This window comes from Thermobia domestica, chromosome 1 (assembly GCF_964235325.1).
Source record: "Thermobia domestica chromosome 1, izTheDome1.hap1.1, whole genome shotgun sequence".
Taxonomy (NCBI): domain Eukaryota; kingdom Metazoa; phylum Arthropoda; class Insecta; order Zygentoma; family Lepismatidae; genus Thermobia; species Thermobia domestica.
In genome coordinates this window covers 191,723,091-191,740,046 of record NC_137454.1, presented here as the reverse complement: position 1 = coordinate 191,740,046, position 16,956 = coordinate 191,723,091, and the positions used below count along the sequence as shown (strand labels likewise).

At 36.9% G+C, this 16,956-nt stretch overlaps 1 protein-coding gene across 1 annotated transcript in view; it reads right to left on the bottom strand.

Annotated features, from left to right (window-relative positions):
- Nucleotides 1-16,956, bottom strand: part of LOC145692299 (uncharacterized) — a 50,291-nt gene that overhangs the window by 27,584 nt on the left and 5,751 nt on the right. Inside the window, exon 2 of the mRNA XM_081767599.1 lies at nucleotides 3,905-5,819. Within this exon, the coding sequence (XP_081623725.1) occupies nucleotides 3,905-5,819 (1,915 nt within the window). The remainder of the gene's footprint in view (nucleotides 1-3,904; nucleotides 5,820-16,956) is intronic.

Genomic DNA, 16,956 nt, shown 5'->3' with positions numbered 1-16,956 from the left:
CTTGATGCTCCAACTTTTTTCTTCCTATTTTAGGTAATTATTAATGAGTGATCATGTGAACGCCAAAGAGAAGCACAATGTGTGTTTTGGTTCATAGAGACAACATGAGGCACATAGGTACAGTGTAACTTTGCACTACGAGTTATTTCCATAAGTTTCCTGTTCGACACTGAAAATATTCTGCAATTGCTAAGCCGTTCGTGGCATGTAGTGCCGTCTATGGAAGTAATAACTGTAGCTGCATCAGTTCGTCGGAGGCAGGCAGTTGCGTTGAACTTGCATACTGCATGACAATGCTCCAGTCCACATGGCTGTTGTTTGCCAAGGCTGCAATGAAAGACCGAGGTTTAGCGGAGATTCAGCATTCATCATACAGCCCAGATTTAGTATTGAAGCCTTGGCACCAACAGCCGTGTGAACTGAGCCATTATCATGCAGTATGTGAGGTCAAAGCACAGCGACTGCCTCAAAAAACCGACGCAGTAAACACCTTTTAATTCCATAGACGGAACTATGTCATGAACGGTTTATTAGCAATGGCGCAATATTTCAGTGTAACGACAAACTTTTGGAAATACCTTCGTTCGTATAGGAGGCAACCTCCATCCAGACAAAACATTAGTGAACTCATGGAAAATGGTTGAGTTCTTTATGAAAACGAGTGCGATGCGGTAGCATCAGTGTGATGGCTGTTGGAAAGATACGCCACGAGTTCCAAAGAAGTCCTAGCAAATGAGCTAGGATTGCTGCAACTCAATTCCATACCACAGTTCATGCTGGGCTTTACAGGAGTCTACGACCGTATGCGTACAAGGACCAGTTCTGCATGCTCTTCAACTTATCGACACAGAGGAGTAAACAGCTTTTGCAGTGACGCTACACTGCATAGACCAGAAAGATGATTTCCTTCGATGTATTCTAATAATAAAACACAAATATCTCAGTCTGTGCGTAACTTTATTAGCTGCTGCTACCTGCGCTATCGCTTGCCTGGCTGACGCTAATAGATGTCGCTATCTGCGTTATCGTTTACCTGTATAACTAAGTACTTGAATAATTGAAGAGTTTGATGCAATAAGGGCGTAAGTCTGAAACATGCAGTTGGAGAAAAACGATATTGAAAATTTAAGTAGTGTTTTTTCTTACATAAAACAATGTAATATGCAATATTTTATTCTGATAATGAATTGAAATGTTACCAGGAGGCTAAACAAGCATGGCAAAAGCCACAAATGCGTTTGATGCAAAAGGGCGTAAACTCGCTTAAGCCCTTATTACATTAAACTTCTCCATTGCATAAATATGTATTGAGTTTGGAGTGGTTGATGGGCAATCTCAACAAATAAATAACCAAATGAATAAAAAGTTAATAAATAAATAAAAATGTAAACAATTTTAACTTTTGTTTATGCACGATTTTATGCCATAATGTACAACGGACCGAAAGCTCCAGCGGAACAACTGATGTATTTTAGTCATGAAACGACATTCGGTGTCCGTGGTTTGAATGAAACGTCGTAATGTTCACATATTGAGGTTAAAGGTTCCAAATGTTATATATGTGACAGAGAGAGATAGATAGAGCCTTAAGAGCAACGTTTGGTGCACAATTACATCATTGGCCCTATTTTTTCCCCTTTGTTTCTTTTACGAGTTCATCATTTATCGGTAATATTTTCTTCCATACGCTCATTCATTCCGATGTACCGCAACTAACGGACCCAATATCTTTTTCGACCAAGATGGTACTTGGCGACAGAAGTCTATGAACTTCTTTGATGCTACATTCATTTATAGCGGAGTGGACAGGTTGGTCCCATTCCGCGGCCGCTTCGTTCGCCCAACTTAAGACTCCATAGCCTCTTCCTGTGGTGTTACGTGAATAATTCCGTGTATCGTACAAAAACTGCGAACTACAGAACTCGAAAGATGAATACGCAATGCGTTTCACACAATTACTGATGACATGTTTCAGTATATATAGAATTCAGCCTGAATGTGCTTCGTGCACGGAACTGTAACCACACGACAGTGAGGTGAAGATTTATTTTTTTTTTTCTTTTTTAAGTTTGTGCATCACGCAGAAGAAATTACAGTTAAATCTATATATTTACAATTTGAATTATTACAATTAAGTTGTAAAGGTAATTCAGCCGAAGTAAAATATGTAAATTATAATTTGAATTGTAAGTAAGTTAGAAAAGTAATTTTTGGACACACTCTTAATACACAATTACAACAAAGATTAGAAAAACAAACAAAAATAAATACATAAATAAGTTTGATAATTAAAATTAGTTGAGTGGTGCCTTTGAATACTCAAGTTTCATGCACAAAAGGTGTATTAATAATTCTTACTTTGGGAAAGTACTAAGCTTACATTCATCCCCTCCTAGTAAGTACGGAGGATGCAGAAACAATAAAATCCCCTTTATCTTATTTTACTCCCTAACTCTGAATAAATGTAATTCCTTCAAAACTTCGGCTAAAAATTGCAAACCATACGTACGAAGATAGGATGGAGGATTTTCAAAACAACTTTATCCTATTTTCGTGATCAAGGCCCTCGATTTTCATCCGAAATATTAAAGAAATTACATTTAATTACACCTACAGGATAATTATATTAATTTTTCATTTATGTTGTAGACAATGAGAATTAACCAACTTGAGGGTTTATAACATTTTCTCCATTATGTAACAAAGAGAAAAATAACTGAATACATATTGAAATCACACATATGACAAAGCAGAAACGATAAGTACCAAATACATGAAATTGACCACAGAAAATTTCAATCTTACGTGTTATTAATACCATATGTTCACATCAACATTATTTACATCTTCGCACTTTCAAACACATGCAATCCAACTGAACAGTTGGCTAAATCTGAAAGATGTCCAACTTCATAGGTTTTACTGTAATCGCACAAATTACTTCAGCTTTAGAGTAATTTCGGTTAAAAAAAATCGATAAAAACGAACTATAAATATTTCATTTACAAATATGCATATATACACATGATACTAGATTTGTATCTATATGTAACTGTAAATGGATAACAATCTAGACTAAAGCACCTACTTTATTACGGTTCCATAAATTTATCACTGTCTTCATCAAATACATTACCTGATACGGTAAAATACCAGTATAACGGAATATTGGGGAACTACGAAATTAATTTCTTACAATGAAATTTTACTATACTGAAACAAGTCAGTTCTCAAGGACTCATCCGCTGTTATATTCACTGAGGATCTACCTTCTTCAGCATGAATTTACAGGCAAAAAAGAAATGTGTAACTAAATAATAAAAGCGTGTAAGTGTAGAACAATGAAGTGGAATCACTCAACGTCTATTCATCCATTTACTGTGGAACTTTTTCTTAAAGGTGCGTGCTGAACAATTTTTAAGGGAGAATATTACGTTAAAATTAGCGTGCACACAATTAAAACAAACCCTTAATAATGGCAGTTAACTTTTAATATTTTATACCAAATACATACCTTGGCTAAAACTTACTTCTTTATTTCTTACATTGGAAGATACATAAAACTAACTTTCAAACCGCTATCCTGTTCGACCGATCGTGTACACTTATGAAAAATGGTTGCCGTATCATCTGAATAATAAAGCAATGTAATAAGAACAAAATAGGATAAATTATAACTTTATTTAACGAAAATAAAGTTAAATATAGGCAAAACTAAAAATTCTAAATTTACAATGAAATGGTCTAGCACATTAAATAGGGAAAAAAGAAGGGGCCTAAAAATAATTTCGCAATTCTGAACATTCCGTTACAGCGATATTTTACTGTAGTGCTTTGGTCGGTTTTGTTGCTCATTCACAGTCTTATATACATATATTCATTTACAAACTTATTGAATATTTACCTTTCCTGGCCACCACGGAAATCCATGTATCTTTCCCCACACAACGTCTCCGACGGTCATTTTGCGTCCATCCCCCATGACACACGAATTCACTGCCTGAGTTGTGATTCTCATCATCAACGGATTAGTCTTTTCACCAATCGACGGGAAATTGGGAACCTCATCCGATTGGTCGTCTTGAGGACAAAATTCGGGCGTGCTGTCACCGGGACTTTTCGAACCCTCGATAAATGTACTGGTCACTGCAGCCGTGGAAGAGTTCGAGGAGTTTGAACTAGATGTCGAATCACAGCGCATATAAGCATTGGCATTCAGTCTTTTCAAACTTATTGACAACTTTTGCTTCAAACACCGCTCCTTAATGGCACTATACGAATCACTAGCAACATTCCAACATTCGTTTCCGTTCGGATCTTCTTTCATTACCACTTCACTACCGATGGCCCCGCTCAAAGAAGTTGCAACTTTTACTTTCGCCTCTTCTGGTTCTTTGTGTTTGCGTTCTTCTTTGTGTTTTTTCTTATGTTTCACTTTGTGTTTGTGTCTTCGGTGATAGAGCGCTGCTGCTTCGTAAGCAGGGGAAGTGCCACCTAATGCATACGCGGGAGATGTACCACCTATGGACCTTGCAGGAGATGCGCCACTTAACATTTTTCTTCGAGCTTCTTTCTTAGCCTTTTTCAATGCCCGTTTAGCTGCTTTCGCACTTGCGTCTTTAGTTTTAAGTTTCTTCTTTTCTTCCACTTTTTCCTCAGTTTCACTTTCACTTGGGTTATAGTTCTGCAGTTTGGCAGGAATTTTAAGAACAGTTCCCTTCCCCTGAGAATTACCAAATGATATTTTTATCACTGGGGTCGTCTTTGCATTTTTGGCCTTTTTCTCGGCGTCAGATCGTGCCTTCTTCATGCTATCTTCAAACACACTTTCATCCCACAAATCTTCCATAGATCCCACACTTCGTTTCTTTCGTAACACCATTCTCTCGCTGTCGTTACTGTCTTCTTTGGTGTCAGACATGCTGTGATGGATAAACTGCGGAGCCGTAGCCCCTGCCAAACTACTTGTTGGCAAACTTGCCGTCGATTTTGGACTTAAAGAAGAATAAAGTTTTAACATACATTTATTATCTATCAAGTCTGGTTGCTTCCCACCCGCACACATGCTCATACTGGAATGTTCCAACAGACTTTCAACAGAATCAAGTCTATCAACCATTGGTTGTGTTGGCTTTGAATCAATTGAAAGACAACCACTGAACGATTTTTCCGAAGATGGAGATGATAAGATTGACTTAGTCTCTTTGCTAACTCCCTGAGATTCTAACGTGGGTCTAATCCAATAGTTACCTACGATTTTTATTTTATTCATGTTTCCGTTTAAAGCGCTCGAAATTTCGTTGGGTTGTAACCTTGGAATTTTGGGAATGAGTGAGGGGGACAATTTTGTACCTGATTCTGATTGTGTTGGACTTTTCTTTGGTTGGTTTTCTTTCTGGTTCTCCGATAGCAGTGGCCGAGGACTTCGTGGGGAGATTTCATCTGCACCGAGTTTTTTTTCAACCTTTGTGGTAAGTTTGCCACTGTCTACCTGTGTATTCGAATCACTACTACTTTTTCTTTTTTTGGAAAGATCCACGTTTTCAGAGTTTTCATTACATATGCTGCGACACTTTGAACACAACACTTGACGCGGACGGAGGCGAACAGTCATTCTAGAATTTTTGTATCTCGCAGGGGGTCGTATAGTCCTTCGCAAATGAAAGTGACTCGCGAAGTCTAGCTTGCTGCTTCCCTTATCTTGAAAATACGTGAATCTCTGGCTGACTCCAAAAAGTTTATCATCTTCAGCTTCAGTTTTTGGACTAGTTGTTTGCTGCAGGAAGTCCCGGGAGGGCGTAACACCACAAGGCAAGCCTCTGCAAACAAATCGAAATATATTTGTTAAAATGATTTCTTTACAGTATGATTTTCTTTTTAAATTTCTCTATTTCAGGTTTTCTTCTTCTTACGTAATCGAATACCTACTACTTTTATATTCAGTACACTCCCAACATATTTACACTAATAATCAGTATGAAACTATATTCTGCAAAAATAAATAAATAAATAAATGGTATTTACAACCACATATATATATACTATAGATAGATAGATAACCAACCTATTTATAATGTATGTTTTCGGAAATGACCGGATTTTGTCTAAATTCTAATTTCCTAAAATTAAAAAGAAAAATTCAACAACAAAACATACATAAAAATAATCTTGCTGAATATTTTCAACAAAAAATACACTTATTTGCTAAATATATTTCAGACAAAGATATCTTACAAAACGAAATAGTATTCTTTATCTTTAAAATTAATGAACATACAGAATATATAAAATGAAGCGTGAACAAAAGAAAATGTGGATAACACAGAAAATGTTCTTATTGATAACTCAACACTCCTTTTCAGCCTAGGACTCAGAGGCGTATCTAGAGTGGAGAAGTAGGGCACTGCCCTGGGCAAAAAGACGAGAAAAACGCTCAAAACTAAATAACTTTTGGAAAAATTGAGATGGAAACTTTAAAATTGGCACACTCGCTGGTTTCATCTAGAGAATCAATTGAAGCGTTTTTTTCTTGAACAACACGTCAGAAAAATCAATTTTTGAGAAAAATGCGAAAAACTATACTACACACTAAAGTTTATCCAAAAATGTCTATTTATTTATAATATACCAAGCGTAGGCAACACCTTGACAGGTGCAGATATATCACAAAATATGTATCTACGCGCAGCAAACACAATAGTACTATTAATTTCATGTCTGACAAAATTTGACATGTGTCGTTTACGGTTGAAAAATAAAACCACGGGGTTAAAATGGATGAAAACGGACTTTTTATTTTTTTAAATTCAAAAATTAGCTCCCTATCAAAAACATTTCTTCCGAACGATATGTTTATGTAAGTAAATAAATATACGAGGTCCGACATTAAAGTAATGACATTTTTTTTTTTAGCTGATGCTGGCAACCCTGCAGACCGAAACCGCAGAAATCGTGTGACCTTGCGCCTGCTCCACTAGCACAGAACGTGGGACTCACGAAATATTATTCACTATGGAGTTAGAGGTTAAAGAGTGCGGTCGTGTGTTGGACACCCATCACAACAATGAAGCAGCGCTACGCAATCTCCTTCTGTGTGAAACTTGCTGAGACTACCGCGGTAACGTACCCGAAGCTTCAGCAGGCCTTTGGAAATGAAATGTTATCAATGACACAGCTGTATCGTTGGCACAAAATGTTTGCAGAAGGCGGAACAAAAATCGAAGGCGAACACCGAAGTGGGCGGGACAGGACGTTTGGGCGCCGCCATTTGGGCGCGGACGTTTTGGCGCTGCCGTTTGGGCGCAAAGCCGTTTAGGCGCGAGGTACATAGTAAAAATCACAATTTACGACATATAAAGTAAGCTAGGCACTGAAAACTAAGCGCCAATCAAGATATATACATTTCCTACACTTCTATCTTTATCTCACCTCATTTATCTGTATATTTTCTATCTCTATCTTATTTATTTATCTAAATTAAATAGTTTAATGCGTTTGTGGCATTTGTTGCCTAACCTCGTCATGGATTGATTTTTCGCTTGTTCACGATTCTTGTACTTCTGATCTAATTTTTGTATTATATAAGAAAGCTAGGAAATAAAGGAATCAGACGAGCTGTTAATTTTCTTAATGTTAATTAAAACATATTGATTTAATTTTTGTATTTTTTTAAAGAAAGTTAATAATTACATATTTATGAATATTAAAATTTGTTTTCTTTCGTATTACGTTTGCCAAACTCTTCTCTTCCTTAAGTCCAATAAAGAACTACCAATAAAAGATTGCAGCGTAGTCGCTAACACTCGCCTTCGGTGCGATCGGTTCCGGGTTCGATTCCCGGTGGGGGCACTCGGTCGAAAAAGTGTAACACGCTCTTTCAGGCCAACCACCCTGAATGAGGTTTTCCTGGGTTTTCTTCATTCACACCAGGCAAATGCCGGGGTGGTACCTAATTTATAGGTCCAGGCAGCTTCCTTCCTTCCCCAATCCTTTCTTCCTTCCCTTTCCCCGGATAGTGTGCTCCCTCAAACGTGACAGGCTAAATGGCCTTAGATGCCGAGAGCCCAGAAATCTAAAAATCCTATATCCTAATCGAGTTGAGGGAAAGATATTTTGCATACATGGTGTCTAAGACATATTTTGCATACAGGATGTCTAACACATTGAGTTTAGGAACTGTAGTATGCCGTATTTCTGGTATCACTTTTTTTTATTAACATTCCAATATAAAAATCAAAACTTAACACACATTTTTTCGTCCCATTGTAAGCATTTAATCTGCATTAAAGAAAGTGGCGAAAGAAAGAAAAAAAAAACAACGATTTCAAAGTGAAAAATAATAGTTAAGTGTACATATATTGGTCATTTAGCCACTAGAAATGTGTTTGACATTCACACTTATTGCGTAACTACAGCAGAAGGCCTGCTTTAAGTTTTTTAATGGAATAGGCTCACTATGTATGTAATGCAGTCAATCATATGTAGTCTGGTCGACTTACATTTGGCTTGAAAAGTTATCAAATAAAAAGCACACTTAACTTTCGTTGAAACTTAAATTTACAAAATTTAATTGTTAATTCAGTTTTTATAATTTTGAAATTCCAGTATTTCTAGTATGTAAAACAAAATCCAGTATAATTCAAGGACTTCTACTACAGTAGACACCTTGTGATATCTTGATTCGAACTTAGTACTCAGCGCCTAACATAACGACTTTTTAACTCGCGCCCAAACGTCCAGTGCCCAAACGGCGGGGCCCAAACGTCCGCGCCCAAACGTCACGTACCGGAAGTGGGCGACCTACAGCAACACGAATGGAAGAGAACACAGACAGGATGAGGGAACCTGTGCGACTGGATAGACGATTAACCGTGAAAATGATTGCAAATGAACTGAACATGAATCGAGAAACAGTGCGTCTGATATTAACTGAAAATTTGGGAATGCGAAAAGTGTGTGCCAAACTGATCCCGAAAAATCTCACACAGCACCAAAAAGATGACCGGAGAACTGTGGAGCAAGTGAAATCTAACCCGGATTTACTGAACAGAATTATCACTGGTGATGGAAGTTGGTGTTTTCAGTATGACCCCGACACGAAACGTTAAAGTGCGCAATGGTGTTCAAAAGATTCGCTGCAGCCAAAGAAAGCCCACATGTCGAAGTCCAAGGTGAAATGCATGCTTGTGTGCTTTTCTAACTCCAGCGGAATTGTCCATAAAAAGTGGGTATCTCCAGGGCAGACAGTAAATCAACATTTCTACATAGAAGTTCTTGAAAGACTTCGAAAACGTGTCCGTCGTGTTCGTCCAGAGATTGCTGACACCTGGATCCTCCATCACGATAATGCACCAGCCTATACTGCATTGTCTGTTCGGCAGTATTTGGCATCAAAATCCATTACAGTGCTAACACACCCTCCTTATTCACCGGATATCACCCTGTGTGATTTTTCTCTGTTCCCAGAGGCGAAAGCAGTTCTTAAGGGAAATCATTTTGAAGCAGAAACAGATAATCAAGCAGCTGTAACACGGGCTTTGGCAGGCATCCCAAAAGATGATTCCAGAGATGCTAGCAACAATGGAAACGCTGATGAAGTAAGTGTATACAGGCACAAGGGGAGTACTTTGAAGGTGATCACATTGTGGTTGGTTAAAAATGTAAGTGGAGGTTTTTTTCAACAACTCTCATTACTTTATTGTCAGGCTTCGTATATGATATAATTATATTAAAAAGAAAAAAAAATATTTACACTTCTTTATAAAGAAAAAAAATTCAATACCTACTCACAGGAGATTAACCAATGTTTTTACAACAATTAAATACATATTCATGTGGGTAGTTAGGCACACGTATCTACTTGAAATGTAAGTTGAATGACCATTTCTGTGTCGATAAAAAGATTAAAAAAAAAAAAAAATGATATTATGAAACGAAAGCTGTTATCAAAATTAATTGAAAAATGAATATATCTACTAAAATCACAGTACTTCTCAATCTTCATGAGTTCAAGTGCAGTTCTACTCATTTCGACATTACAAAATCTTCGGTATCATCACTATTTTCAACCGATCCATTCTCATTCGCATCCTCAGGAGGACTGTTATATAGAAACAAACCGCACCTCCGCTCGATTATTTACATAGTGAGAACATGAGCGAGCTGGCTCGTGTTTGTAGGATATTTCGGTCTCTGGGTTCAAAATATGCAAGTTTGTGCATCTAATCACGGTACGAGCTCTTTATGCAAGATGATATTTAACCTTTGAATGAACGAGACACAAGGAGAAAAAAGAAGAAGAAATAGAAGTCCATAGCAAGAATAGAAATACTGTGCAACTAATTTCGGCATTTTTTAAAATTAGCTTTTCTTATTTCTAATTGCAAATATTAATTTAAAAAACACACTTCTAGCATTATACGTTGATCAGACCAAAACATTCAGACTCACACTGAACTCAAAAATATAACTTTATTACATGCAAATTACTAAGTATTTCAGAATTTTCCTCAACTTTTTCATACTACAACGACTCCCCACGGTTTTACAAACACAGTCTTCTGAAACTCGAGTTCTGATGGCTCTAGGTAACCAATTAATTAATCCGAGGAAATATTTAAAAATTTAATTTGTATTTTTTTTTTTTTTTTTTTTTTTAATTTTTGCTCCACTGTGCCCCATACCAGTAGCTTCATACTTGATGATACCCCTCTCACAAATTCTTGATTTTTCTCTAGAATCCTTTACCTGACTAGATTCATTAGAAGACTAGATTTACTTTGCCTCCTCCTGTGACGCATTTGAATTTGGCGGCGGTCATTGTTGTTAACTGTATGCTTGCTACCTAGCTTCTCGGTAACATACAAAAACGTTGTGCGTCGCGGTTCTCTCGTTTTCCTCTCTTTTCATCTCGGTTTGTTTTCACTTTCATTTAAAACATGAAAAGCACTATTCTTATTGGAACGGTGACAGAAGTGCAAAAAAATAGCGACATTTTGTTTTCATTTCAGATGTCGCCTATGAAACCGGCCCGATACGACTCACAGCGAGTGGTAGACGATTAAAGCATTGCATGTGTGTTGAGTCTGTGTCAACATCCTTGATCTCCAAAACTTTGTATTGTTTATGTAGAATTTGACTTTATAAACTCTTCACAGTATCAAAACAAGACATTTTAAAGAAACATTAAAGTTCAGCAAGTTAGTGTCATATTGGAACTATCTGTTTAAACAATCATCAACTTCGGGCCGGTCTAATGATCTGGAATACACAAAACAGGAAATATATATTTAAAAGTATTCTGTGATCTTTTAGCATTTATAAAACAAAGAGAAATGAAATTCGTGATACAGTATTATACGAAATTCGATTTTAAAAGCGAATGAAGGTGGAAACTTCAGATGCGCCACAGTAGGAGAAAGTAAAAATCGAGTGTTATCTGATAAAGAATTCAATAGGAGAACCAGACAGTTATAGCAATAGTGACATGCAGGAACTAGTGATGTGATGTCTAGAGCTGAGATGTCACAGGTAACTAAAGAACATGATATCCAACAACACACAAAGAACACTGCTACCTAATCCGTTGAGGACAGAAGAAAAGGCTGGAAGCAAAGTGTTTCCTAAATATTGAAGGATGTTTCGTAGGAAATTAGACGACGGTCATGGCGAGAAACAGGGCCGGACTTAAGCCGATTGGACCAATTGCTCCCAACTGGGCAACATAAAGTCTTTCCAGCCTTAGAACAAAGTAGACATAAACAAAGCGAAATGAATTACTCCGCGGCTCACACGTGCTTCGGCAGCGAGAGACGTGAACAGCAAGATCGTCTGCTAGCTTACTGTCGTCGCATAATTTGCAGACTATAAGGCTACAGTGAGTTGGTAAATAATTAATGGACTAACACTGACTACTGCTATGGTGGAGATATATATTTTCTTAAATCCTTATATAAACGAAATTGTCCCTATTCCTGTTGTTCTCTTTTGTGTTTTATAACACGAGACGAAAATGGATTATTGTCACACATCGTCGGCATGAAACTCTGCATTCTACAATAATTTTAAATGAGTGCGGAAGGCGCGTGAATGCATACCCATGCGCAGTAAATACTATATGTCCAGATACGGGTGGGGTTGAAATAAAGCTACATCTGTTGTTAAATATTATATATATTGCGTTTATTATCACAAAATGCAAGATAAATTCAGATGTCTTCATTTGAAATTATTATTTTAGTAGGGATTATATTGCGGTAGGATACTAGTGCACTGAGACCAGTAACCAATCACTGATCATCGACAAACTGGTAGTTAGGTTGGTTTGTTTACATCAATTTTTTTCTAAGGCTGGAAAGAGAATAGGTGTGTAATATACTGTACTCTCAGTAGGTACTGTACTCTCAAACCATACATTGCAAGTTGACTGAGAACCTAAGTTCGACCAGATTTCCCAATTGGGCCCCACATTCCTAAGATCGGCCCTGGCAAGGAAGTGAAGTAATTACTCATGTCTGCTCTATTGTCCTATAAAGATAGTCAGTTTTTTCTGCCTTCTCTTTTCTAATCAATTCGTTAGTTTGAACTAGAGCATGAAACAGGATATAATCGTTGAAACGCATCAAAAAGGATAAAAATCCTAATAAATGTCCTGCTTTCTTCATCTAGTAGAAAGAAATAGAATATATATATATACATATATACGTGCAAACAGATGACCTATTGATGTAGAACTTCAAAACAGATTTTAAGAGAGAAGAAGCGTTATATTTTGAATATATTAATTCACTACCTGAAACTTCTTGTCAAATATAACTTACTTTTACGGAGCACAAGGAATCACTTCCAATTAACAACAACACCAACGTCAGTAAATTTCCAATTTTACTGAAACCCTTTCCGTTCTTGAGCCCATTTTGAAAGAACATCTTTTCAAGCATACTAACATCCTGAATAGACATCTTATCTTTGCTTAGTGTTTAAAACAAATTCAACCATCTAATGGCATCCACTATTGCAAGTCATCCGTAAAGTCAGGTTTCATAGCTTAATACTTGACTTCACTCGTAATCAAGCACATCGAGAGCACATATCAGTATAGTATGATACGAGAAGTAATAACAGTTTTTGTTGACAACGGAACGGTACGTCATTTCTTGGTTTTATAGAATTATGCTAAAAGCTTGACTAAAATCATCCAGAAGGAACTAGAGGATGACGAAATACGTATGAGAGTTTTTCGGTCCCAGTTTTATAACAACGCTGCCGTAATTACAGAACCCAGAAGCAGCGTTAGTCAAGGGATCAAGGAGAAAAATAATCTGGCAATGTTTCGTTCGCTCAACACAGGGCTGGCAAAACCTGAAAACTAGTGTTCCTATAGCTTTAAAATCGTGAGTCAGAAATTGGATGGAGTGCAAGGGTATAAGCTGTGAAAATGCTCACTCTGTATATTGCAGAAGTACTTTCAATTCTTCAGATCATGATAAATGATGAAAGCGAGAACAGTGAAAGAATAAGATAATAAGAACAATTATCCAAAAGCTTGTTAAACAACAGATTTCTAACTCTGTTAGCATTTTGCAACAAAGTACTCATTTCAATCATGTTCAAAAGAGACACTAAGAACCAGAGATGAATTTTCATTATGTCGTTCTAAATTTAAAGTACTTCAAAGATAATTTTTATGCAGAAAGGGAAACTACTCTGAGTTCCTGGACACAGGATTTGACTTCTGTCAAAATCAGAATGTTGAAGTTGAAAGACGTGAAGGGAAGAACTTATGCCCGGTGAAATCCTGGGAGATGATGGACTACCATTAAACAGAAAAATGAAATGAAATCTTTGAAGTTTACGTCCCACGGATATGCCGGTTAGGCTGATGATGATGAGACGGTAATGATGAGTAATGAATGAAATGGTCAAATGAAGGAAGTGGGAGGAAACGGGATAACCCCGAGAAAACCCACGCACACGGTGTTTGTCCACCACAAAGTTCACTTGGCAGGGGTTGGGATCGAACCCGGGACCCCAAGCACCAGAGGTGAACGCTCTACCACTGAGCCACCGCGGCCACACCAGTAAACAGGAGATGATGAAAATAATGAAGGCATGACAGCTGAGTTTTCATGGAAATGCACAAGTTTTCACTCGTTGCAAGAAGCTGATTCGAAATTCGAGTTCCTCCTGGACACAAGCACATTGTGCTGACTGTAAAGACCTTCCGGAAGTCTGAGCGAATTATACAGCACAAACAGATCTACATCCGTAGTTATAGTGACAGTTCTTTATGAAAGTCGCATCAAATTTTATCGTTACAAGCTTAGAGAAGAAAGCTTACATTTACATACAAATTCTTGTATACAAGAATTAGCATATTTATTGTCACACATTAAGAAGTTTTTCGCTTCACTAGTAGCGATAAAATTTGAAATTTAACCGATGTAAGTTCCATCAAAAGCTGCCACTGGTTACATAAAAGAAAATGGACTGTATAAAATTGTTTTCAACTTACGCTGTAACAATTTCAAGGTCTGAACAGTTTACCGAGTTCACGCAGTATGGAGATGACAATGTGTTTACCAATCTGCACATCGAGTGTGTGTTTACCAATCTGCGAATCGTCATTCAAATAATGCTAATCATTGCTGTTTCCGTTACTAGCAATGAAAGAATCAGCAAATTAAAACTAATTATTCTGTACTTAAGAGCATCCGTAAGTCAAGACAGGATAAATTATCTTGTTTACTAAATGTTCAGAGGAAAGAAGTTAAGAAAAACTAATTTTGAGGACATTATAGTCAAGTTTGCAGCAGTTCTAGCTAGAAAAAACACTGACATTTGAGTATACAAAATATACGATAATCACTCAAAAGTAGACTATGTTGAAGTTTCTTCAATAAATTTAAACTTTTGGTTTTTGTTAAATAAATACATAAAAACACGTTAAACTGAGTATACTTTGAATAGTGGAGTTTATTTTTCTCCCTAGTCAAGTCAAATCATGTTTATGAAAGAAATAGAAAGTAAAAGATAAAATTGAAATAACCTGAACATAACGGTAGGAATAAGGTTAGGAAAAGCAGCGGCACAGTTTCTGCGTCTGTCCTAGGTGCTGCCTAATTTTAGACAAGCTACTGCTCAGACTATATATATATCAGAATTATATTGCTTATTTTAAGATTCAAACTGCAACTCTAATTTTTAATTCGAGATAAACACTATCAGGGATTGAACCTGAGACATCACACACAGAAGCACGCGCGTTAAATACTTGGCTACAAAACAATTTTCGAAAATGTTATGTCTTTCTTGCTTTGCGTCCCCAGGAGAGAATCGTGATTCGATTCCCTGCAAAAGTATCACCATACTCAAAACATTTGCCATCTTAAAGGCTATTATGAAAATTTTTGAGGAAACATGCAATGTTTTGTACATGGAACTGCCTGTAAAAGCCTGTAAGATTTTGACAGGCATTATACAGGCGTCTGTTTCGGCGAGAAAACACATGTAAAGAAAATATTACAGGCACATTGTCTTCAGGTGATATGCATGTCGAAAAAATATTAAACTTCTGTTGGAAATTTTGCACGGAAACACGCGTTGTACAGAGCCTGTACATTAAAATGATAACATGCAATGTACAGTTAGTCACTCACATGCAAGTAAATGGAGGGAATGTGTGCATATAAAGTACCTTTAATGAATTGTTGATAATATTCGCAATACAGTAAGAACGAAAAGTACAAGGAAGGTACCTGTTTATCAACATGTAATATACATGTGTGATAGTCGCATTACATGTAAATACCATGTATTAGCGTATAGCATGGAAAACGTATAATGTAGAATATGTTATTTTACATTTATCATTTCGTGTACATGCGAAGTGTGTAACTCCCCTACGTGCAGTGTACAGGTGAACGGGAACATGCAATGATCACGATTGCCAATAAATTGATTAAACAGATACGTGTAGTGAACAAAATGGATTGGAGCTAAACATTCACGTTATAGGCTTAGGATATATGCAATATTCAGGCACAAGTCTCCCATTCGACATTCGCTATGCAAGGTCCTAACACATGTATAATAAATGGGATTACAATTGAATACATTGCCTGTGTTATCTCCGTATGCAATGTACAGGCAATGCGCACGTAAACGGAAAATGCAATGATCATGATTGCCAATAAATGGGTTAAACAGATGCATGCAATGAACAAGGTTGATTGGAGTGAATCATTAATGTTACATGTGTAGGAAACATGTAATATTCAGGCACTAACTCTCCAGTTTATCATGCACATATGCAAGGTCCTGATACATGTATAGTACATTGGAATAGAATTGGACACATTGCCTAGAACATGCAATGTGTGAACTCACCTACATGCAATGTACAGATGAATGGGGACATGCAATAATCATGACTGCCAATAAATGAAGGGTAAGGAAAAAAAAAAGGAATGTCACAAAACTTAATTTTCAAGAAAACGGCGTTTTAATATTGAAAACTGCGTGCAAAATGAATAGGGTTAGTCAAATCTTTTGCCCTTTTTAGATGGGCATTTCTACATCTACGCATGCATAGCGTATACAGTCAAATAGTATCAAGAGTCATCAACAGATAGGACCAAGCATACACATGGACATTCCTTGTTTGTTCCCCTTTATCCTTCAAATGGATTAAACAGATACGTGTAGTGAGTAAATAGCTTAAACAGGTACATGCGATGGACAAGGCTTACTAGAGTGAAACATTCACGTTACAGGCGTAAGGAACATGCAATATCCAGACATCAAGTCTCCACTCTGACATGCACATATGCAAGGTGCTGACACATATATACAGAGGCGTGCGCAGACCCTCGGATTAAATGGATCAAATGGTAGTATTACTAATTAATGTATACAGCCTACATTCTAGTAATCGGATTTGAATTTTACACATTTTAT